This window comes from Pelodiscus sinensis, chromosome 7, assembly GCF_052426305.1.
Source record: "Pelodiscus sinensis isolate ZL-2025 chromosome 7, ASM5242630v1, whole genome shotgun sequence".
In the NCBI taxonomy this organism is placed as follows: Eukaryota; Metazoa; Chordata; order Testudines; family Trionychidae; genus Pelodiscus; species Pelodiscus sinensis.
In genome coordinates, this window is record NC_143058.1 from 67,617,370 (window position 1) to 67,642,995 (window position 25,626).

Sequence of the window (25,626 nt, forward strand, 5' to 3'; positions counted from 1 at the left end):
ATCCCATTTATTTTTGAATTTTACAAATATTCGCCTACACTGTCTTTCTGACCTCTCGCATGAGCAGCTACATGCAGAGCCAGACACTAGCTATTAAAGCTTATGTTATTTTGTGGAACTACTGTTTAGGGAAATCTTGATGTCTGAAGAAGGTGGACATAGGCAATATCACAGCCTTCAAGAATACCTGTTTTACCTGCAGAGACTACAGCTCGTCTGAAATTGCTTGTGAAAAATTGTAATGGTTACAGTATATTTTTTAAAAATATGGGGAGAATAAAAAAGCTCTTCTTGAGATTTCAGGTGAAAATGGATATACTCCTTTTTTTATGCATTCAAGATTCAGAGAAGGTAGTGTAACCAAAGAATTTATTTACTGATTTAAAATGTTTATTGCTCCACAATAAGTCCATCCAATTCTGAGTTTTCTTGGTAATCTTTTAAAAACGTTCATAAAGGTAAAAAGACCCATCAATTATCTCAGTATAAAACCAGATAATCCTGCAACAAAAAACACCAAAATTATTTGACCTCCCCATAAAATTGATTCTCCTCACAAAATCCATCCCATTTCCTAGACCTATCCACCAGTTTGTGGCGGAGGGAGAAAAAATGGGCCTTGCAGTATACCCTGAATTCCAGCCGATTCAGGTTGGTGGTTCCAGTTGCTGCTGTACTGATCTTTCTCTTTTTCCAAGTTTTCCTCCTACAGAAGTCACACACAGGTTGCTCACATATGTGTAATTCATAGAATCATAGAAAGGGTTGGAAGAGATTTGAGGAGGTAGTTTAGTCCAACCCCCTGCTCGAAACTGGACCACCCCCAACTAAGTTGTCCCAGCCAGGGTTTTGTCAAGCCTGACCTTAAAAATAAAATAGCTAGTTCAAAATAAGGATATTAAGTATTGACTGTTTGAATAATTGATGCATTTTGCATCTACTATTTGATTAGTCAGTAGGGTGTTTCTGCCTTTGAGGTGTAATAACAGCTCTAGGGCTGTTGCTACGCTTCAAAGGTGAAAGCAGTGCATGGAGCCCGGGGTCAGCTGGGGACTCCAGCTGACCCTGGGCTCTGTGTGGTACTGCTTTAAAATACCACAAGGAGTTGAACACGGTGTTTCAAAGCAGCACCGCACAGAGCGCACGGACAGCAGGGGAGTCCCAAGCTGATTCCAGGCTCCACATGATGCTGCCGATTTGAAATGCTGCGACTGCATCTCACACCCCCGTGGGTGGGTAGAGGTGGGGGGAGGGGCGGAGTGTGGCCAGGCCACCATCTTACCTGGGTGGGAGCAAGGAGGGAGAGAGTTGCCACTTACATCACCACCTCCTGTCGCTGCCTCAGCTCCAGTCCTGCCTTTGGGCAAAATCAACTGCCATGACTGCTGGAGTTGAAGCTGGCTGCTGTGTAGTGGCTCGGGGCCGGGGTGAGTCCCCAGATCCATTGCGAGCTCTATTTCAGCTCTGGCAGCCACCATGCCCAGCAGCCAGTGATTCGTGTCCCAGTACTAGTCCGAGGTCAGCGGTTCCCAACCATGGTTCGATTGTAATGGGAGACCTACTCCATGGCTGTGTCTAGACTGGCAAGTTTTTCCGCAAAAGCAGGTGCTTTTGTGGAAAAACTTGCCAGCTGTCTACATTGACCGCTTGAATTTCCACAAGAACACTGACTTCCTACGGTCTGAAGTCAGTGCTTCTTGCGGAAATACTATGCTGCTCCCGTTCAGGCAAAAGTCCTTTTGTGCAAAAGCTTTAGCGCAAAAGGGCCAGTGTAGACAGCTCAGATTTGTTTTGCGCAAAAAAGCCCAGATTGCAAAAATGGCAATCGGGGCTTTTTTGCGCAAAAGCGCGTCTAGATTGGCACGGACGCTTTTCCGCAAAAAATGCTTTTGCGGAAAAGTGTCTGTGCCAATCTAGACGCTCTTTTCCGCAAATGCTTTTAATGGAAAACTTTTCCGTTAAAAGCATTTGCGGAAAATCATGCCAGTCTAGACGTAGCCCATGTGTTTTAATCCTTGGTTCAGGGTGTTAAATTCTCATGTGAATTCCTTTTCCAGTCTAGATTAAATTACAGTAGGACTTGAAAGGGTGAACACAAGAGTTAGTTTTACCTGTCAGCTGGACACCCTGTGAAACTGGAAGTAATACATCAGGCAGAAGGGGAGACAAATAGAATCCAGTCAGTACTGTATTGTACTGCCTCAGGACTTTAGTCATGGAGTTCAGGGTTTCAGCCATGGGATGGTGGAGGTACAACCACTCATTAGGGGTGGGGTTTTGGACCTACCCCAGGCTCAGGGCTTCTGGCCCTTGAGAGCACTAGGGCCCAGGACTTCAGATTGGAGGAGCACTTAGGCTCAGGGCTTCAGCCTATGGGGAGGCACCAGAGCTCAGGAATTTAGCTCTGAGGGGAATGCCAGTTTCAGCCTCAGCAATCCCCCTGTAGCTAAAGCCCTGGTGCGCGCACATCCCTGGCTGAAACGAGGAGCAGAGCTTTGGAGAGTCCTAATCCCTGCTGTCCCACACAGGGCAGAAGCCAGAAGTGGAGCCACAGGTCTGAAGCCCCAAGCCGCAGTACTCCACTAGGTTCTAGGTGTACGTAATTCTGAGGTTCTACTATAGTATCAAAGACGGTTAGATCCACTTTTTGCTTCACATCTTTCTTCAAGAGTTGGTCTTTCCTTATTGCTTCTGTTTTTGAACTCGTAAATGAAAAGAAATATATAGATGGAGGCCATGATATGTTGGTATATATCTAATCATTTCCCTTTAGTTTACAAATTATACCATTTGATAGCAAATGCATGATGTTACGGTACAGACCAAACGATCCAAAAATATGGTTCTAGAGACAATGGAATTTTCAAAGGATCATATTTTTCACTAAGAAATTCAGTTTTACTACAGTTTTATTAAATTGTTGTTTAAATTCCATCAGTGCAATACTACACTGTTATAAAAGTAACAAAATTTCATGAATATATGTTATGTTGATTATAATCCAATAGTATATGTACTGTATAAAACACTATTTGAGGTTCAACTTCAGAAATCCTTTACCGATAAAATGAATTGTGAAAGCAATTCTAATGATTAATCTAATACTAATTTGGGAATATTAATGTTCATCCGTAATGTTTACTTTACTTCTATTTGCCAGTATTGTACCAAACTTTATTGTTCAATTCCTGTTTAACAGCATGTATGTTTCTACTTTGGCTCTTTCTTTTGATCTTTGATTCTTTTCGAGCACCGAAAGGAGTAACCTATCGAGCTTTTGCTGGAGGATGTTATAAATGAAAATTTAGTAACCATTCCATCAGCTTTGTAAACTGGGTGAAGTGGTGTGTGTGTACCAGTTATACTCTGGAAAATTTCCACTTTATTTTGTTTAAATTCTGGATTAATTTGTATAATCTGTTATCATTGTAGGTGCATTATACTGCTAGATATTTGATAAGTTTAAAACTGAAAGGCTGGAAATTCTTAAGATGCTAAAATTGCATTTTAATTTACATAGATTGCTACAAATAGTTTTAATTTATAACAATTGCTTCACATAACAAAGAGTAGGGTTTAAAAGCTTTAGCAGGAACAATTCTTAAAACTAATTCATAGTATGATATATCCACCCTAATTTCAGAAATATTTTAAGTAATTTAATTATTGGATTGGTTTTATATAAACAAATTAGTTCCATTAACAATTTTCAGTGTACAAAATTATTAATTTGTCAGGCTTAACTTGAGCAGGTACTAAAAATCTTGCTTTCTAATGCTATCATAGTAAGATAGCTATGTTTTAAGGGGGATTTTTGGAACTGGAACTCTGTATAAAATAATAGCAATTGCTTTAGCTTTGCAAAGGCTTATAAAGAATGTAAATGACTCAAATACAACATTTCCTGTTAGATGCTTGTACTATATATATTATTCTTGTGGGACAGCATAATTTAAGCATGAATTTTTTACACAATTCTGTGAGATGAAATGTGAGAATTATAGACTACCAACTTTTGAGGATTGATATAAAAAATAAATATGCGCACTGAATTTGATTCATTCTACTCTCCAGCGCATGTTTACAATCTAACTACTTTTGAAGTCAAGAAAGGAAGAGTCTGACTGGATTCGTTGGGAGTTGGTTCAGGCTATTAAGTCAGCATGGTTGGGAGAAAAGCTCTAGCTTCTTGTTAGTCATCTTGAATGAAAACATAAACGATCTTAGATAAGTGCCCAGGTACCTGACATTAGTCATTTAAATGAGCAATATTGTGAAAATGAACACAGTGGAACATCTGCATAGGTGATGTATAAGTAGGATTGTTTCAAGGAGATAAAAAAGCAAATATGTGCTCTTAAACCAGGGACCCTAGAAAGGAGTTTATTTTTATTGAAATTAATTACATTTATCAGGTTTTATGTAATTATCTTCTAAAAATAAATAAATAAAATGTAAGATTCCTTACTTGAGCCACAGCACAAGCTTAAGGAAAAGTGAAGTGGTTTGAATGAATATAAAAACTTCCAGCTCGCTTGTACTTCTTAAATATTCATTTTATTAGTTAATCAATTAAAGGATTTTGAAATATAAGCATCAAAATGCTGATGAAAAGTATAAATAATCTTTCTGGGTTTAGAATATTAGAACAAAAATAATTTAAAAATAGGTCTTTGTCTTGAAAGTACTTTGAGTGCAAAATTAAAATGGTGCAGATTTTTAATCCTAGTATTAATAAAAAGGTCAAATGCATAATTTGTAACTCAGACCGGCACCTGATATTTCATGGGTTATTAAAATTATAGTTTTCTGTTTGTCCTGCAAAGACATAACTCTGTAAGCATACATCACTTCCAGTTACAAAGATAGATAAAGGAATCTATAAATTTTGCATTTACAAGATCCTGCAACGAAGGCATTGTAAGTTACTCTTTCTGGGCATCACAGGTTCAAGCAGCACTGATGTTAAAGAAAACCGCAACATGGACAACGTTCCACCTAAGGATAGCAGTGTACAAAGTACCGGGGAGGGGTCACAACTCTCAAATGGTGGCAGCAGCAGCAGAAAACGCCCATTGGAGGAGGGTAACAATGGACACTCCAAGTTCCGCCCTAAGAAGAGGAAGAAAACCCCAGGGCCTGTTTTGCCAAAGAATGCTCTGATGCAACTGAATGAAATTAAGCCTGGTTTACAGTACAAGCTTCTCTCCCAAACAGGACCAGTTCATGCCCCTATTTTTGTGATGGCAGTTGAAGTTAATGGACAGGTGTTTGAGGGATCTGGCCCTACAAAAAAGAAGGCAAAGCTTCATGCTGCTGAGAAGGCTTTGAGATCTTTTGTTCAGTTTCCAAATGCCTCTGAAGCACATCTAGCAATGGGGAGAACACTCTCGGTAAATACAGACTTTACATCTGACCAAGCAGATTTCCCAGACACACTTTTCAATGGGTTTGAAACACCAGTTCAGACTGATAATTCCTTTTATTTAGGGTCCAATGGAGATGGATCCTATAGCTCCAGTATAGACTACAGTCTGTCGTCCTCCTCTGTGGCTGGTAGTCTTATCCAGTCCCCTCTTCCCACACCATCATCGTATCCATCCACCAGCGGAAAGAACCCTGTGATGATTCTGAATGAGCTGCGGCCAGGGTTGAAGTATGAATTTCTCTCAGAAAGTGGAGAAAGCCATGCTAAAAACTTTGTGATGGCAGTGGCAGTGGATGGTCAAACTTTTGAAGGGTCAGGAAGGAACAAAAAGCTTGCAAAGGCTCGGGCTGCTCAGTCAGCTCTTGCATGCTTATTTAACATGCAGCTTGATCAGACACCATCTCACCAGCCTATTCCCAGTGAAGGTCTCCAATTACATTTGCCACAGGTGAGAAATTTATTCATTTTTCTTTAGTAGGTTTAGATCCAGGAGTTTTTCTAGGAGCGTCAGCTGCTCATTTTAAAAATATTTCAAAGAATACTTTTAGATTTAATGCTGTTAGTTTCACTATGTGATTTCTCCACTAATAATCTTACCAGTGTGGAATAATTTTATTCAGTCAGAAAGAAAAAAATGCTACTTTGTTGATTTTGTTGATATTTATTGTGTGCTCAGTAATACAGTAGAAATTCTAGTATAGTGGTGGTTGGTGTTAAGAAAATCTTGGAGCAATAGTGTTTTCTCATGCTGCTTTGAAGCTTGGATTGTGAGTTTGTCAGAATTTATTGCTTTAGATTGTTGAACTACATGAGAATTTTTTAACAAAGAAGAAAATGACTTGCTCTGTAAACAATTTCTGAGAGTGAAAGGTGTTGAATAGTGGCAGTCAGAGAGGCTAAAATGAGGGAAAATAAAATTAATACAGGAGACTTATTTTTAACCATTTGAATAAGACAAATTTTCAACACAAGACTAAAGAAACCTTGAAATATTTATGGCATAAATGAATTGTGCAATGATCTACTATAACAGTTACAATGAAATTTACAGTTGCCTTAGAAATATGTGCAAAATAAATATTTTAACAAAATAACTAATAGGATATCCTAAATCAGTGGTTCCTAAGCTTTTTGATATTGGCAAACCTTGTTCATTAACTTTTGGTGGATCACTGACAGTTTATTTGCATATTCATTATGCAAATCTAATATATAAAGGAGAATGTTTGTATGTTCGTGCTCTAATAACTTGGACACTATAAGACCTACCACAACCAAACTTGTCATGGGATAACCTTTCCTCCAGGAGAAGGTTTTAAGGTACTGTGGGAGGGAGGAAATGAGAGACGGACTCCTCTCCCCAGTGTTGCACAGAGCTTGGTAGTGCGGGGAGAAGTGGCTTCCCTGCCATTATTAGAAGCATATGGAGGCTCCTCTTCAATACTGCGATTGGCTCGGGGCCCAGCGGCTGACCAATGGGTGGGTGGGTTGCTGCCGAGGCTCGCTCTAGGTGGCGGGCGGGGCTGGTGTTACTGCTCAGCTACCACTTAGAAAAAATATCCGGAAGGAGGAGCATTGGGGAACCAGACGTGAGAGCAGCGGGAGGGGGAGGGAGGAAGGCTGGACTGTTGGGGGTGAGTGGGGGGAGGGCAGGATTGGGGGGGCTGGCTGGATCGTTGGGGGGGCTGGCTGGTCTGTGGGGCTGGATGGTTGGGAGCGAGTGGGGGAGGGCAGGATTAGGGGGGTGGGGCTGGACCTTTGGGGGTGAGTGGGGGGAGGGCAGGATTGTAGGGGGATGAAGGAAGTGGGGCTAGACAATCTTGCAGGGAGTGAGTGAGAAATGAAGCCCATGGTGGGGGGGGTCTCATTTGAGGGGCACTGGACCAAGGGGCAACACTGGATGATGCTGGATGGGTGAGAAATTAATCCAAGGCTGGGGGGGAGGGAGAGAATCCCTCACATCTTGGCACTGGTCCTGGGTTTAATACTGGATGATCCAGGGTGGGGGAGGTGAGAGATGCAGTCCATGGGAGGGGCAGCTGGTCAAGGAGGTGGTGCTGGAGGAGGGACTATAGAGGTGCCAGCAGGCTCTGGTACTTGACTCATAGTTTCATCAAAAAAGATGGGAGAAGAGTTTGAGATGTCACCTTGAAATCTCTCAGGTTCAGTAGGGCCAGCCCCATTGATTGATGCATCCTTCTACTCAGCTCTTGGATGAGAATTTGCAGACCCAGCATGCCTATCCCCTACTTCCCTGCCAAAGAAAATTAGTTTCTACAAGGATAATTAGCAAAAATACTGTCTGATAGGAAGCAAAACATTGCACTATTGAAGAGGGGCCTCCATATGCTTCCAACAAAGGTGGGAAACAATCCATAGTGATTTTGGGACTCTCCTTTCCACTGTGCTTTTAATGGCTCATGACATGGGAAGAAAACAGAGAGACAGTTTCTTTTGTGACTTTTGTATCTAAGTTTGCCAAGTCTAATAGCTCTGATTCTCAACATTGCAATGCCTCCTTTTTTTTTTTTTTTTTGAGTCAGAGATTTTGCTTTATGCAGCAGTAGAAAAGCATGGGGCTCTGCCATAATGGACAAATGTCAGGCGCTGGCACCTGCAGTGTGGCTGGAGGCTGTCAGGACCAGCTTGTTTTTCTAAACTTGGTTCCTCCGGTTTCCCGGGCAATGCCGGGTAAGTCCAGCTAGTGATAAATATGCCAATAAAACATTACCTGTCCACCAAAAGCCCAGACCCTAGAGCCCCTAGTGCCAGCCCTAACTCCTAGAGCCCTTCACTAGCCCCCCCAGTGCCAGTCACTGACACCCAGTGTCCTCTGCACCCAAGCCTCGTGCTAGCCTCCCACCCTCAGAGCCCCCTCCAGTGCCAGCCCCATCCCAAAGGCCTCAGTCCCAGCCCCCTGCCCCTTAAGCTCCCCACCGTACCCCCCTAGTACCAATCTCCTGTTTCTAGAGCCCCAATGCACCACCCCCCAGAGTCCCTCCCAGTGCCAGCTGACAATATTAGCCCCATCCCCAGAGCCTCCCAGTGCCAGCCCTGCCTCCATAGCCTCCTCACTACTAGCTCGGTCTTCAGAGCCGCCCACCCCTGGAGTGCCTCCAGTGGCTGCCTCGCTCCCCTTACCTAGCCCTGCACTGCTGCCCACGTTGTGGTGGTTCTGAGGGCCAGGGCTGGGGTACATGGTCCTGTGCCTCCTCCCCCACTGTGGCTGTTAGAAGAGGTGTGTCCTGCCCTGCCTCTCACCCAACTAGCACTGGGCAGGGGCGGGGGGTCTCCTCTGGCTGGGGAAGAGCGCTTCACTGAGTGGCGAGAGAGGCTTGGTGCGACCCTCCTGCCACACAGGGAAGAGCTCTTCTGCAGCCAGGAGGAAGCCTTGCTCCTGCCCCGGTGCTGGTTGGCTGAGAGGCGGGACACAACCATGCCTCTCCTAACAACTGCGGTGAGAGTGGTGTACCCTAGCCCCGGCCCCCAGAGCCATCGCGGCTAGGCAGTCAGACGTCTGCAGGCCATAGCCCAGTGGTTGGCAAGCACTATCCTAAGTATTGAGCATACCAAAAGTAGTTCAGTAACATTTGGTAGCTACAAAAATAACAGTCGTATAAGTATCTACTTACTCATTGAACAATATTGCGGTTGTGAAAATAACAAACGACCCAGTGAAAATAATCTAGAAAAGAGAAGAAAATTATGACAGAGCCAGAGGAGCTGCTTATGAGGAAATATTAAATATTAAATACGTATTTCTTGGTGAAGCAGTGTTTAAGGGAAATACAAAATTCAGGAAATCTGGAGTATATGTACACTGATGAGGAAAAGAATTAGGGTAAGACAAGAGCCAATAACTTGATGTTATCAAATGAAAGTGAGAGAAGAAAAATGTATGTTGAATACATTTAAAAAACCTGCCAACTGTGTGATCCATTGGGCTGTGGCATAATTCCCTAAGGAATGTGATACAAGTCCTGTTTCTTGAAGTATTTAAAACAGAACTATCCAAAGCGAGTTTTTCATTCCATCCTTGTCCTCTTTTTGGACATGTCTACGCTACATACTAGGTGTGTGACTCCCCTGCTTTTCTACTTTTGCCCCTGCTAGCTCTCAACAAGCTAGTACATATATACGAAGCAGAGTAGCTGTGGTGCCACACATGGCAGCAGTGGAGGGGGGTGGTTGAACTGTGCTTAGTGCATACCCTTCGGTTTCATGTGTTTCGTGTAGCTGACCACTATAAATGAGAGAGAGTACAAGTATAGAATCATAGAACTGGAAGAGACCTCAGAAGGTCATCAAGTCCAGCCCCCTGCTCTAGGCAGGACCAATTCCAACTAAATCAACCCGGCCAGGGCTTTGTCAAGCCGAGACTTAAACACCTCTAGGGATGGAGACTCCACTGCTTCCCTAGGTAACCCATTCCAGTGCTTCACCACCCTCGTAGTGAAATAGTTTTTCCTAATATCCAACCTGGACCTCTCCCACCACAACTTGAGACCATTGCTCCTTGTTCTGCCATCTGTCACTACTGAGAACAGCCTCTCTCCATCCTCTTTGGAACCTCCCTTCAGGAAGTTGAAGGCTGCTATCAAATCCCCCCTCACTCTTCGCTTCTGCAGACTAAACAGACCCAAGTCCCTCAGCCTCTCCTCATAAGTCATATGCTCCAGCCCCCTAATCATTTTGGTTGCCCTCCGCTGGACCCTCTCCAATGCGTCCACATCCTTTTTGTAGTGGGGGGCCCAGAACTGGACACAATACTCCAGATGCAGCCTCACCAAAGCCGAATAAAGGGGAATGATGACATCTCTGGATCTGCTGGCAATGCTCCTCTTAATGCAACCTAATATGCCATTAGCCTTCTTGGCTACAAGGGCACACTGTTGACTCATATATAGCTTCTCATCCACTGTAACCCCCAGGTCCTTTTCTGCAGAACTACTACTTAACCGGTTGGTCCCCAGCTTGTAACTATGCTTGGGATTCTTCCGTCCCAAGTGCAGGACTTTACACTTGTCCTTGTTGAACCTCATCAGATTTCTTATGGCCCAATCCTCCAATTTGTCTGTCATTCTGTACCCTATCTCTGCCCTTAAGCGTATCTACCTCTCCCCCCAGCTTAGTGTCATCTGCAAACTTGCTGAGGGTGCAATCCATCCCCTCATCCAGATCATTAATAAAGATATTGAACAAAACTGGTCCTAGAACCGAACCTTGGGGCACTCCGCTAGAAACCGACCACCATCCTGACATCGAGCCATTGATCACTACCCGCTGGCCCCGGCCTTCTAGCCATCTTTCTATCCATCTTACCGTCCATTTATCCAATCCACAATCCCTTAACTTGCTGGCAAGAATATTGTGGGAGACCGTATCAAAAGCCTTGCTAAAGTCAAGGTATATCACATCCACTGACTTCCCCATGTCCACCGAGCCAGTTACCACCTCATAGAAGCTAATCAGATTGGTCAGGCACGACTTGCCCTTTGTGAATCCATGCTGACTATTCCTAATCACTTTCCTCTCATCCAAGTGCCTCAATATGGATTCCTTAAGGATCCCTTCCATGATTTTTCCAGGAACCGAGGTAAGACTGACCGGCCTATAGTTCCTTGGATCATCCTTCTTCCCTTTTTTGAAGATGGGCACTACATTTGCCTTTTTCCAGTCATCCGGGATTTCTCCCGATCTCCACGACTTTTCAAAGATAATAGCCAAAGGCTCCACAATGACATTTGCCAACTCCCTCAGTACCCTCGGATGCACTAAGTCCGGACCCATGGATTTATGTACGTTTAGCTTTTCTAAATAGTTCCTAACCTGTTCTTTACCCACCACGGGCTGTCCATCTTCATCCCATCTTGCGTCACTTGGCGCAGAAGTCCAGGAGCCGACCTTGTCCGTGAATACAGAGGCAAAGAAAGCATTGAGTACTTCAGCTTTCCCCACATCATCTGTCACTAGGTTACCTCCTTCATCCATTAGGGGCTGCACACCCTCTCTGATCACCTTCATCTTGTTAACATGCCTTAGAAACCTTTCTTGTTATCCTTCACATCCTTAGCCAGTCGCAATTCCATTTGCGCTTTCGCCTTCCTGATAACCCCCCGGCATTCTCGAGCTATACCTTTAAACTCCTCCCTGGTCATTTGTCCAAGTTTCCACTCTTTGTAAGCTTCCTTTTTGTGCTTAAGTTCACCAAGGATTTCCCCTGTAAGCCAGTCCGGTCTCCTACCATGTTTACCTCTCTTGCTACGCGTCGGGATGGTTTCTTTCTGTGCCTTCAATAAGGCTTCTTTAAAATACTGCCAGCTGTCCTGGACTCCTTTTCCTTTCATGTTAACATCCCAGGAGATTCTGCCCATCAGATCTCGGAGGGAGTCAAAATCTGCTTTTTTGAAGTCTAAGGTGTGTATTTTACTACTCTCTTTTCTTCCTTTGGTCAGGATCCTGAAATCTACCATCTCATGATCACTGCTTCCCAGGTTGTCACCCACCTCCACTTCCCCTATTAGTTCCTCCCTGTTTGTGAGCAGAAGGTCAAGCTGCGCACGGCCCCTGGTCGGATCCTTCAGCACCTGTGTCAAGAAGTTATCCCCAACATTCTCCAAAAACTTCCTGGATTGCCTGTGTACTGCCGTATTGGTTTCCCAGCAGATGTCAGGGCGATTAAAGTCCCCCACGAGAACCAGGGCCTGCGATCTGGAAGCTTCGCTCAATTGTCCAAAGAAAGCCTCATCTACCTCATCCACCTGATTCGGTGGCCTGTAGCAAACACCAACCACAACATCAATGCTGTTGTTCGCTCCTTTAAACTTAACCCATAGACTCTCAACAGGTTTTTCTTCCTCTTTATACTGGAGTTCAGAGCAATCGTAGTGCTCTCTTACGTATAGTGCAACTCCTCCTCCTTTTCTCCCCTGCCTGTTGTTCCAGAACAGTCTATACCCTTCCATGACAGCGCTCCAGTCATGCGAGTCATCCCACCAAGTCTCTGTTATCCCAATTAAATCATATTTCTTGGTCTTGGCCAGGGCCTCCAGTTCTTCCTGTTTGTTGCCCAGGCTTCTCGCATTAGTGTACAAACACTTCAGGTAACCAGTTGATCGTCCTATCTTCTCCATTCGAAACATGGGTCCTCTTTTCTTGCCCCTTCCTCTCTGCATTTCTTCCCGGTATCGGACTTTCCCACTCCCCTCAGGGTTTTGGTCACCGTACCCCGACGAACCTAGTTTAAAGCCCTCCTCACTAGGTTTGCAAGCCTGCCCGCGAAGATGCTCCTTCCTCTCTTCGTTAGGTGGATGCCGTCTCTTCCTAACAATCCTTACGCCCGGAACAGAGTCCCATGGTCAAAGAAACCAAAGCCCTCTCTGCGACACCATCTGCGCAACCACGCATTTACGTCCTCAATTCGACAATCCCTGCTCAGTCCTTTCCCTTCAACAGGGAGGATGGAGGAGAATACCACTTGCGTTCCAAATTCTTGGATCCTTCTTCCTAGCGCTACATAATCTGCAGTAACACGCTCAAGATCATTCTTGGCCGTATCATTAGTTCCCACGTGGAGAAGCAGGAAGGGGTAGCGATCCGAAGGTTTGATCAGCTTGGTAAGCCTCTCAGTGACATCCTGAATGCGAGCTCCCGGTAAGTGTGTATGAACAAGGTAATCACAGCCCTAGCTTGTAGTGTAAATGTAACTTTACGTATACCTGGCAATAAGGGTTTAATTTATTGCTGTTAATGATGAAGACAATCTGTACACTAGGAATTTGACTTTAAACTGTAACTCAGCTAACACAAACCACTGATCAGAAGACAGGATTCAAAATATTGCCATAAAGGAGAGAGCGCACTATGCCTTTCTTGTATTTTATTTTGTATAAGAGGAGTTAAATGTAATGTTTTGCATTTTAACACATGAATTAATATTTTTGTGATGTGGCATTTCAAACCACTTTCTGTATCAATATCAAGGAAGGATTTCAGGACCACACTGATAATATTTTGGAGATTAAATGATTGCTCCATATCTCTTTCTGTGGAGGTAATACCAAATTTATTCTGTTGTTGAGCAAACAAAAACAAGCTATTTTCATCTTCATTTTGGTAAGTCCCTTGAAAGTCAAATATCTCAGTTTCTCAGAACACCCTAAATTTGACTAAGATGACATGGGTGCAAATTAACTATTTTCTGCTACCTACAACCCGGTCTCCATTTTTTCCGGACACAGATTTATGCCCACAAGTAATGATTCTAGCATACTTCCAGGTGCAGTGAATGCAGGAATATTATCATAATTAGACATTCAAATGCTACATTTTATTGTGGGTTCAAATATGTTGGCAATTTCCAGGTGTAAAATTGCTTCTGTGATTGAGGGGGAGAGGCCAGTTTTGAAAATCAGGCCTTTTATGTTTCTCCCCTAACAGTTTGGCAATGTTATCAGAGAATAAATCAAGTCATTCCAGTCAGTGGACACTTTTCTGGGCAAGATCTAAATTTGGAAAATTGGGAAAAAAATCAGCTGTTTTAAGATTGCCCCTTATATTAGCAATAGGCCAAAATGTATAAAATATTAAGAACTTTAGATCGTTTGTAGTTGAAATTACCTTGATTTCCGTGTCAGAAAATACACAGATTTCAGCTTCTTTAGGTTGATATTAGTAGCTTTGAAGCTTTAAAGTTCATGGCTTATCATAAATCTGTAGAAATGACAAGCCACTGAAATTGAAGAGAATTGAATAGAGAAGAGCTCTATAGTTCTAAGATGTGTGATTAATACGTTATTACCTCAGAAGGCAAAAATGTCAAATCTTTGTTGTCAAAATGCAGAATCTAACATTATTAGATATTTGAAAATTGTGAGCATATGTTTTGGTATCTGATATTTGAGAAATGAATGTGTTTTAGCACCAAGACCTAGGCTTATTGGAACTGAACAGTTCATGAAGCAGTGAAATGAAATTTTTTTGTTTGTAAATGTCAGCCATTCAGAGGGCTGACCAGATAGGAGTGGAAAAGTCTCATTCCTCTGACCAGAGTAGTGGTTCTCAACCTGTGGTGCATATGACACATCTGGGCTGCAGGCAGAGAACCACAGGACCCCCCTAAGTCTCCCCCAGAGAGTGGGGCCAGGAGGGAAGTCCCGGTCGTGGAGTGGGGCAAATGCCCTGTACCCTGCCATGTGGGGCAAGACAGTCAACAGGGAAATCCCATCTCATTCAGCTGGTGCAAACTCTGGGATGGAGTTTGGGTGCATCAGGACTCATGTCTGAGGCAGGAGGTTGGGTGCAGGATGAGGCTCAGGTTTAGGACAGGGGTTCATGATTCAGGCTCTGGCTGGCCACTGTTTTACTGAGCCAGCTTCCGTGTGGTGGGGCCGTGGGGTTTAGGCAGGCTTACTCCTGCCCTGGCCCTGAACCAAGCCTGAAAGCAGCTGGCATGTACAGCAATAGCTCCATGGTGCCATGTACTACCCTTCATCTACAGGCATTGAGCACACAGCTTGTATTGGACAAGGTTCCCCATTACTGATCAATGGGAGCTGAAGGAGTGGTGTCTGCAGGCAAGGTCAGCATATGGAGACACCCTGCTCTGCCTTTCTCAGGGGCTGCAGGGACATGCCAGCCCCTTCCCCGGGGCAGCAATTACTACAAGGCTAATTACTCCAGCCATGACGTGTTGGGCGTTTTGAATTCACTGCTCAAAGACTTAAATTTAAGCATAAGAGAAATGAAAATTATGAAATGCACAGACCAGTCAAAAACCAAGAATAGCCCACTTTGCAAGCAGTAACAGAAGTAACAACCACCCCCCGCCATATACGTTTTGGGTTGGGAGATGCAAGTGAAGGAGTGTGTGTTTGTGAGCATGACAAACAGTGGGTGAGTGTGACAGATTTGCATTGCCAACCGTCCTCCATCCCCTTCTCTCTGTGTGGAGATAGGGTACAGAAGTTGCAGGAGGAGGGACACCCTGACATCAGCTCCTCCTTTTCTCCCTACCACACCTGCATCTGCACCCAGGAGAAGCGGGGGGTGCAGCTCCAAGACAGAGGACAGAAACTGCATGACAGTGGGTGGAGGGGCAGCTGAAGTGCCAGTACTTGATAGCTTCCTGGCCAAGCCATTCAGGATCACATGTCAGAGGTTCTAGGATCTACTGGTAGATGCCGATCTACTGGTTGGTGACCACTGCCCTAATTATTTTCATTGCCTTCCACTGGACTTTCTCCAATTCATCCTTATCTTTTTTTTTTGTAGGGGGGGGGGTCCAAAACTGGATGGAATACTCCAGACATGGCCTCAGGAGTACTGAATAGAGGGGAATAGTGACTTTTCTCAATCTGCTAGCAACATTCCTATTAATGCAATCCAGTATCAATTAACCTTCTTGGCAACAAGGACTCACTGTTGACTCCTATCCAGCTTCTCATCCATTGTAATTCCCAGGTCCTGTTCTGCAGAATTTCTGCTTAGTTAGCCTGTCCCCAGCCTTTAGCAATGCATAGGATTCTTGCATTCTAAATGCAGGACGTTGCACTTGTCCTTGTTGAACCTAATCAGATTTCTTTTAGCCCAATTTGTCACTCTGAACCTGTCATTATCCTCCAGCCTATCTACATCTCCCTCTAGCTTAGTGTCATCCATGAACTTGTTGAGAGTAGTATCCCATCATCCAGATAATAAATTAAGATGTTGAACAAAATCAGCCTCAGGATGAATCCCTGGGGCACTCTGTTTGATACCGACTGCCAACTAGACATCAAGCCATTGATCGCTACCTGTTGAGCCTGACTATCTAGCCAGCTTTCTGTCTGCTTTATATATGGTCCATTCATTCAAATCATACTTCCTTAAGTTGCAGGTGAGAATGCTATGGGAGACCATATCAAAAGCTTTGCTGAAGTCAAGGTATATCACGTCCACCGCTTTCCCCCTCTCCACAGAGCTAGTTATCTTGTCATAGAGGGCAATCAGGTTGGTCAGGCAACCCTTGGTGAATCCATGTTGACTGTTCCTAATGACCTTCCTCTCCTCCAGCTGTTTCAGAAAGCATTATTTGAGGACCCATTCCATGCTTTTTCCAGGAACTGAGGTGAGGCTGACCGGTCTGCAGTTCTCTGGATTTTCCTTCTTCTCTTTTTTTAAAGATAGGCACTATATTTGTATACTCATCTAGGACTCTGTCATCTCAGTCATCTAGGACTTTACCTGATCGCCATAAGCTTTCAAAAGTAACGGCCAACAGCTCTGCAGTTAAATCAGGCAGCTGCAATCTTTGTCAGCATCCTTGGATGCATAAAATCTTGCCCCACAAACATGTGCATGCCGAGCTTTTCTAAACAGTCTTTAATGTGTTCTTTCACCACTAAGGACTGCTCATGTCCTCCCCACACTTTGCTGTCCAGTGCAGCAATCTGAGAGCGGACCTTGTCTGTGAAGGCTGAGGCAAAAATAGTATTGAGTATTTAAGCTTTTTCTACATCAGACAGAGAGGTAAGAGGAAAATGAAAAGACTGAGTCATCAAAGTTGAAGTAGAACAAGATTTGGAAAAGAGCACAACTGTATCAAAGGTACCTGACAGTCAAGGGATTTTGAAATATGGCCATGGAAGGCCGGTATAGATTTTGGTGATGCTGGTGTCCGTGAAGCACAGAAAGTGAATACCAAATTGGAAAGAATCTAGGAAGAAATTGAAGCCAAGAAATTCCACGTAGAAATTCTGGTAACATTTACAGTGATCTTAGAGAGGAAGAGAAGAAGGGAGATGGAATGATAATTGGAGAGAGAAATTGTGTCATGGGTGAGTGGTATTTTAAGGTGGTGAGGACTCAAGAATGCTTATATTGAGAGGGAAATCACCCAGAAAAGAGGAAGAAGTGGAAAACAGTGAGGGAGGAAATGTTAAGCCAGGAGGTGGGGTAGGATAGGGTCAGTGGAGCAGGTGGGATAAGTATTTAAGTCATAGGAATGAAATATTTTTGACACAAAAGGATAAAAGCAATGATTCATGTTGAGGACTTCGAAATAATGTATGTTGAAATAAAAGCACTGAATCATTCTGCCATTCATTCATTTCTTCACCCAGGCCCAGTTTTTCAAAATTGTCCCTAATTTTAGGTCCTTGAGTTTTTAGGTTTTCAGTTTGAGGACCAAGAACCAAAACTCCAGTTGAGGCATTTAGGAGGTGAGAGTGCTCAGTACTCTGGAAAATCAGATGCTAGATATCTGCAGGGGACACCTAGAGGTAGTGGATACCGGGAAATTTTGTTTAACGAATATCAGAGGAGAATAAAAAATTAACAATGTGGTGATTTTTTTTTAAATCCATCACATTAAATGTTGGCATAGTTGTTTTTTGTTTGACTCTTTCTAACATGTATTTCTGTGATTCTGCAGGTTTTAGCTGATGCTGTTGCACGTTTGGTTGTGGATAAATTCAGTGATTTGACTGATAATTTCACATCTCCCCATGCACGTAGAAAAGTTCTTGCTGGAATTGTTATGACAACAGGTAAAAAGAAAATCGGTACTACTTTTAAGTGCTGAGATGCCATGGTGATAGACACAATATAAATACCAGTTCTGGTACATATTCAGTGCATAATCATGATGGAGTTCTTTCCCCATTTCAGAGCTTGTTCTGGGATATGCCAGGATTCCCAGGCTTGGAGCGTTTTCTTTCCTGCTGGGAAGCTATCCTAGTCAGTGACAAGCACTCTTCATGCCTCCATTGTTAGGAAGACATCCATGCATATACGAGCCAAATATAAAAACTGCTTCTTAAAAATTAGATCTCATAAAAATAAAATGTAAATTGTTAATGAAGGAGCAAGACTAGCCATCAACCTAGGCTCCAAGAATCACCCTGTACATCGATTTCCAAGCACTTTTAGTGCCTCTACCTCTGGATCCTGGTCACTCTGACCCTTGAGGGATACAGCAAGTGCTCCTGCATCTGTGGTACCAAGAGCTGTGCATAGTAAGACTGTGTGTTCTGACAAGAAGCAGAAATGCTGGGTCTCCTACTAATAAGTTTTGTTAACCAAAAAATATCCTGGGGATTGGATATCCTAGAACTTGTATTGTTGAGAATGTGAGTACAGGCAGTCCCCGGGTTACGTACAAGATAGGGACTGTAGGTTTGTTCTTAAGTTGAATCTGTATGTAAGTCGGAACTGGCGTCCAGATTCAGACACTGCTGAAACTGACCGCCAGTTCTGACTTACATACAGAATCAACTTAAGAACCCCAGGCGTCCCCAAGTCAGCTGCTGCTGAAACTGATCAGCAGCTGATTCCAGGAAGCCCGGGGCAGAGCAACTCTGCCTCGGGCTTCCTGTAGTCAGCGCTGGTCAGTTTCAGCAGAAGCTGACTTGGGGACGCCTGGGGCAGAGCAGCTGGGGTGCTACTGGACCAACCCAGCAGCACCCCATCTGCTCTGCCCCAGACGTCCTGATTCAGCTGCTGCTGAAACTGACCAGCAGCGGCTGAATCAGGACCTGGGGCAGAGCAGCTGGGGTGCTGCCGGGTTGGTCCAGTAGTGCCCACGGGCGCTGCAGGACCAATCGGCAGCGCCCCAGCTGCTCTGCCCCAGAGTCCAAAACAAAAGCCTGGTCTGCTGGGGGGGGGGGGGAGCACACTAGCTGCGCCCCCCCCTCCCCCAGCAGACCAGGGACACGGGGAGCAGAGCCGCAGCGGCAGCGGGGTGCCGCGCCTCTGAGGCTTTGCTCTGGCAAAGCCTCAGAGGCGAGGGACCCCGCCACGGCTGCGGCTTCAGTCTGGGTGCCTGTGGTCTGCTGGGGACGGCCCCCAGCAGACCACAGGCACCCGGACTGAAGCCGCAGCCGCGGGGGGGGTCCCGCGCCTCTGAGGCTTTGCCAGAGCAAAGCCTCAGAGGCGCGGGGAACCGCCGCTGCTGCCGCTCCAGTCTGGGTGCCTGTGGTCTGCTGGGGACGGTCCCCAGCAGACCACAGGCACCCTGACTGAAGCCGCAGCCGCGGGGGGGTCCCGCGCCTCTGAGGCTTTTGCCGCTGCTGCCGGGTCCCCTCAGAGGCGCGGGACCCCCTGCGGCTGCGGCTTCAGTCCGGGTGCCTGTGGTCTGCTGGGGACCGTCCCCAGCAGACCACAGGCACCGGGTCTCAAGGGGCAGCAGCAGCGGTTCCCGCGCTTCTGAGGCTTTGCTCTGGCAAAGCCTCAGAAGCGCGGGAACCCGCCCGGTGCCCCTGGTCTGCTGGAGACGGTCTCCAGCAGACCAGGGGCACCGGAGCAGCTTACGAACGGGGCTTTCTCGCCCCGACTTCCGGGGCGAGAAAGCTCCGTTCGTAAGTGCGGATCCGACGTAAGTGGGATCCGCGTAAGTCGGGGACTGCCTGTAGTTCTAGTACCATGATGTCATTTAAAGCTTCCTTTAAAAGCCACTCTTTCTGTGTGTGCTAGTTCTGCAGAGCTGTCTGCACTCCTCCCTTGCTGCCTTCCACAGAGATAGCAAGTTGGGGACAGGTGGGAACCGGCTCCCCACAAGCACTGACTCAGCCGAGCCACCTTCCCAGCTGGTGCTGGCTCTGTATCAGGCAGAGGTCCTGGGTTTGCCATGGACAGAGGCTGCTCTGTGTGATGCCAGAGTAATCTCGGTCTGCAGGGAGGTTGGGGCTGCTGTCACATTATATTGCTGCCTCTGAATCAGAGAAAGCAGCATGAGATTGCAGGGGGCTCCCAGAGAGTGGATTCCAAAAAATAGTCATTTATTAATGTTTTGGTCATTACATTTTTTTTCTGAAATTTGTTTCCCAGGTACAGATGTGAAGGATGCCCAGGTTATAAGTGTTTCCACAGGGACAAAATGCATAAATGGAGAGTACATGAGTGACCGTGGTCTTGCATTAAACGATTGTCATGCAGAAATTATATCTCGAAGGTGCCTGCTTAAATTTCTTTATACGCAACTTGAGCTGTTCGTAAGGTAAGCTTAAGGACATGAATTGTGTTACGAATATTATGTGGCTATCTTATGATTATTTGAAATGTAACCAAAAGCTGAGTAGTCCCATTGAAAAAAATTATAAAATAGCAGAAGTTGCTGAAATTTTAAATTGAGAACTCTGGCCTCCGTCGTGAAGTGTTAGTTCACACAAAAATACTCATTTTAAGGAGCATCCATAAGAGTATTATATTCTCACATGTTTATTATAGTTCATAAATAGTATAAACACATTTTAGTTATGCAGCTGTTCTTCGAATTTGTGGAAGTAAAATTTAAATGCCAGCCAATGGACCAGCAATTGTATAATTTTTTTTCATTTACTAATGGTGCTTTATACATTCACTGGGCAATGTCAAGTCCTCTTTATTTTTTGTTTCTAGCTTCTTTTCATTCTGTATGGCTTCTAATAACTTTTAGGTACCACATTTGAGGCCATACTTTAATAATGTTAATGTATAGTAAGTTAGATTGTGCTTAACCTACTAGACTTGTTTCTCTTCCTATTTCAGTAATAAAGAAGATCAACAAAAATCCATCTTTATCAAGTCTGAACGAGGAGGATTTAAACTGAAAGAAAATGTCCAATTTCATTTGTATATCAGTACCTCCCCATGTGGAGATGCTAGGATTTTCTCACCACATGAAGCAGCACAAGAGGGTATGATAGTAATTATAAAGGAATTGCTCACAGTATATTTGATTACAGATGAATGTCAGCATTAGAAGTAAATAGTCTTTTTACTTCTGGCCTTCTGTATATGGATTTATTTTTTTTTTAAAGAAAGACCTCCTCTTGAAAATGTGGACCATTTACTTAAAATATAAATGGACACTGGCCATTTGCTTTAGAGACTAGAGCCAGGGAACATCCTGGATTCTGTTAGGGTAAGTCAGTAACTCACTGAGGGTATGTCTACACTACAGAGTTAGTTCGAACTAACTTAGTTCGAATTAGTTAATTCGAACTAAGCTAATTCTAACTAACGCATCTAGAACTAAAAACTAGTTCAAATTAGCGTTTTGCTAATTCGAACTAGCATGTCCACATTGAGTGGACCCTGAACAGCGCTTAAGGATGGCCGGCAGGGCATCAGAGGAGGACTTAGAGCGTGGAGATGCTCTCTCAGGCTAGCCGAGGGCTGCACTTAAAGGGACCCGACCCCGACCCCGGACAGACAGTTCTCAGGGGTGCCCCGCTTGAAAACCAGTCCTGTCTTGGAGTGCCCGGAGTGCCCACACTGGGCACATCACAGCACTCGGCCATCAGACCGGCTGCACTTGCCGCAGGCTGCCATCTGGCGAGAGGGGGTAATTGGGGGACTGCAGGAGAGCTTCCACCCCCAGAAGCCCGCAGAGCCAGCCCAGTCCTCCCCATCGGGGGCTCGTACCCCATTCCTCCCTCACCTCCTTCCACTTACCCTTCCCTAGCCCCCCTTCCTGATGTACAAAATAAAGATAACGTTTCTTCCAACATTGACTCTGTCTTTATTGAACAAAACTGGGGGAGACTGGGAAAAGGAGGTGGGAGAGGGGAAGAGAAAGGCTGGGAGAGAGGAGGGCAACTAACATGATCAGGGGTTGGGAACAGGTCCCAGATGAAGAGAGGCTACAGAGACTGGGACTGTTCAGCTTAGAAAAGAGGAGATGGAGTGGGGACAGGATAGATGTCTCTAAAAGCAGGGGTTGGGTGGAGAGGGTGCATTCAGAAAAGTTCTTCATGAGTTCCCATAAAGAAGGACTAGAGGACACCAAAGGAAAGGAATGGGTAGCAGGCTTCAAACTAGTAAGAGAAAGTTGTTCTTCACGAAGCAAATAGTTAACCTGTGGAACTCCTTGCTGCAGGAGGCTGTGAAGGCTACAACTAGAACAGAGTTTAAAGGGAAGTGAGATCAAGTCACGGAGGTTGGGTCCATGGAGTAGTCTTAGCCAGGGGGTAGGAGTGCTGTCCCTGCCCAAAGTTTGTGGAAGGCTGGAGAGGGATGGCACGAGACAAATGGCTTGGTCACTGTCTTCGGTCCATCCCCTCCAGGGTCCCTAGTGTTGGCCGCTGTCGGCAGACAGGCTACTGGGCTAGATGGACCTTTGGTGTGACCCAGTACAGCCATTGTAAGCTCAGCGCTCAGGGTTGGGGGTCTCAGTGGACCCCCTTGATTTTCATGCACACCTGCTCCTGGGTGGCCAGGCTGGCAGCTCTCCTGCCCTAGACGGCCACTTTCCTGTGCCTAGTGCGGAGATAGTGGACGAGGTCCACGATTTCTGCACTAGCCCAGGAAGGTGCCCGCCTCTTGTGGTCCCGGGCAAGCTCCCGGGAGCCGCCAGCCTGGTCCCGGGAAGAGGAGGAGGGCTGGGGGGCATCGGGTGGGTGGCTCTGTGCCGTTCCAGGTGCAGGGTCTGCTGGCAGGCTTGCACCTGGCATGGGCACCGTAGCCAGCCCGTGCCCCTTTAAGGGGTCCGGGGCCGGGAGGGGGGCAATAGAGTTTCCCTGGTGTTGGCCAGAGTGGTCACCAGGGAAACCTGGGGAGGGCTAGCCTCCCACTAGTTCGAATTAAGGGGCTACACACCCCTTAATTCGAACTAGTAAGTTCGAACTAGGCTTAGTCCTTGTAAAATGAGGTTTTCCTAGTTCGAACTAAGCGCTCCGCTAGTTCGATTTAAATTCGAACTAGCGGAGCGCTAGTGTAGCGCCTATGAATGTTAGTTCGAACTAACATCCGTTAGTTCGAACTAACATTGTAGTGTAGACATACCCTATGTGTCTTTATGTAACTCATTGGGTGTTTCCTCATTATTGCTGCCTTTTATTAATTTTTGTTGGTTTTCTCTGAATTTCTGATTTGTTAATGAGACAAAGTGAGTGAAGTAATACCTTTTATATGAGCAACCACTGTTGGTGAAAGCATTGGTTCGCTAATAGAGAATACTTCATCCACCTCGTCTCTAGAATATAATGAGACCAACATGGCTACAACTACACTGGCTTGTTAATTTCATTCTAGCATCGAAATGCACACATCTGAACTTCAGAACTAAATGCTTTATCTAAGATATTCTTTCTTGAAGAGCTTCATTTAATGACATACCTATTGTGGAGAATATTTTATACGAGAATGAGCTTTGATGGTGAAGCAATATGAGTAATAGAAATTGGTATCCATCTTTGTGTCCTTTTCCAAGATGGTTAACAGCATAAAAATGCATTGCCTTCTCTCATGTCATAATCAACACCTTCTATACAGTTGTTTCTTAATTGACTTAAAACAATTTTTGTCACTTAGATCAGGGAGACAGACATCCAAATCGTAAAGCAAGAGGACAGCTCCGGACAAAAATAGAATCTGGAGAAGGGACAATTCCTGTCAGATCTACTACCACAATCCAGACATGGGATGGAGTATTACAGGGAGAAAGACTACTTACCATGTCTTGCAGTGACAAGATAGCTAGGTAAGATATTAAGTGTTCGGTATTCTTCCCTATTCTGGTTTTATTCTGAAATTAGGACCCTGGTTACCTTTAGCATCCTAAAACATACATCACTGAAAGGTGTTCTTAATATCTACTTTTTGCATATCCTGAATATCTGGATGAATGGAAATTCTATACTTACACACCCTCATTCCTATTGTTGCTCCAGAGTACTGTAAATATGTTTCTGATACCAGCGGTTCTCAAACTGTGGATCAGAACCGCCAAGTGGGTTGTGATGCCATTTTAATGGGTCTGGCTTAGACTTTGTGCAAGTTGGGCCTCTGGCCTGATGCCCAAGCCCCAACACCAGAGGCCAAAGCCTGAGTGTTTCAGCCCTGCATGTTGGGACTCAGGTTACAGGCCTCCTGAATGTTCTGGGGTTGTGTAGTAATTTTCATTGTTAGGAGGGAGGTTGCAGTGCAATGAAGTTTGAAAACTCCTATGCAATGAATTTTTAAAACTTGCAGCACAAATTCCCATTATTACAGCAACAAGTATGCTGGCAAAGTCTGTGCTGCTATATTGATGTAGAATTAGGCATATATATCTCTCTCTCATGTATACGGAAATGAAATTGGTTTGAATAATAAATTCAGAAATATCAAGTGTTTGCAGCATACTTGGCCAAGGGCATATGTTAGTTTGAGGTGGATGTTTGACAGCATAGCAGGGAAACCATGACTCTACCTATTTAAAAGATTGTGATGTGGCTCTGCGGCTTCCCTTCTGTCATATATTAAGTGTGAAAAAGAAAATAGGAAAAACGAAGAAGTACAAAAAAAGTGTGTATCACTGAGGCTGTTAGTAGCAGAGATTAAAAAGTGCACACTGAATAAAGGGAAAAGAAACATACATGATAATTTTACAAAGTTCACCTAATGTGTTATAGAGAGAACTGAATAAATATTAGAATTTTTTAAAAATTAATTTGTGTGTGTGTGTGTGTGTGTGTGTGTGTGTGTGTGTGTGTGTGTGTGTGTGTGTGTGTGTGTGTGTGTGTGTGTGTGTCTGTGTGTCTGTGTGTCTGTGTGTGTATGCGCATTAACTGCTAGTTGGATAAAATCCCTGAAACAACTACACAGACAGCAACAATCAGTGTGGGTTGAGGTTAAATTATATAATAACGGAGAGAGATTTTGTACTAGGAATTGTTTTATGGGCTAAGAAAATGACTGAAACATAGAACAGTCATTTCCGAGGCAGTGAGACGGGTACTCTGTAGCAAGAAAGAGCCAGCCAGCACTCTTTTGCACACTTTGAATGAGAGACTGATTTTCAGAGGCCAGTTCAGCTGGAGAACTCAGTCTAGAGACATGAGGCACCTAAACTAAAACTTTCATGACCTTCTGCAGTAGCATTTCTAAATCAGTTTAGAGGATTTTTGATGGAACATCATAATGTTGCATAGCAGAAAAGACATTTAAAAATAAGTTCCTTGTAACAGAAAAAAAGCCTATCTGTGTGTGTGTGAGAGAGAGAGAGTGTGAAGGGGTGAGAGAATGAGGGGAGAAAAACAGAAAAATTATGAAAAATTTTCAACCAGCCCAAGTTGTCAGGAAAGCTGATATTAAAGGTGAAAAACTGCATTACAGTGTTGATGGGACTTCATTAATAATAAAGGTGTATGTCCTATGATAGACCAGAACTAATCACTGGATCTAAAATCTAATCTGGCATTTCCTTGTTCAGTTGAAGTAGCCCAGTTAATCAGTGGGCCTGCTTGCATCACTAGGAA

The 25,626-nt window shown here is 44.6% G+C and overlaps 1 protein-coding gene across 5 annotated transcripts in view; it reads left to right on the forward strand.

Annotated features, from left to right (window-relative positions):
* Positions 1–25,626, forward strand: part of ADARB1 (adenosine deaminase RNA specific B1) — a 100,303-nt gene that overhangs the window by 60,056 nt on the left and 14,621 nt on the right. For all 5 annotated transcript variants that reach the window (XM_089779853.1, XM_075934164.2, XM_075934163.2 and 2 more), the window contains 5 exons: positions 4,948–5,876; positions 17,841–17,955; positions 20,234–20,402; positions 20,933–21,081; positions 23,699–23,867. In XM_089779853.1, coding sequence (XP_089635979.1) covers positions 4,948–5,876; positions 17,841–17,955; positions 20,234–20,402; positions 20,933–21,081; positions 23,699–23,867 — 1,531 coding nt within the window. The remainder of the gene's footprint in view (positions 1–4,947; positions 5,877–17,840; positions 17,956–20,233; positions 20,403–20,932; positions 21,082–23,698; positions 23,868–25,626) is intronic.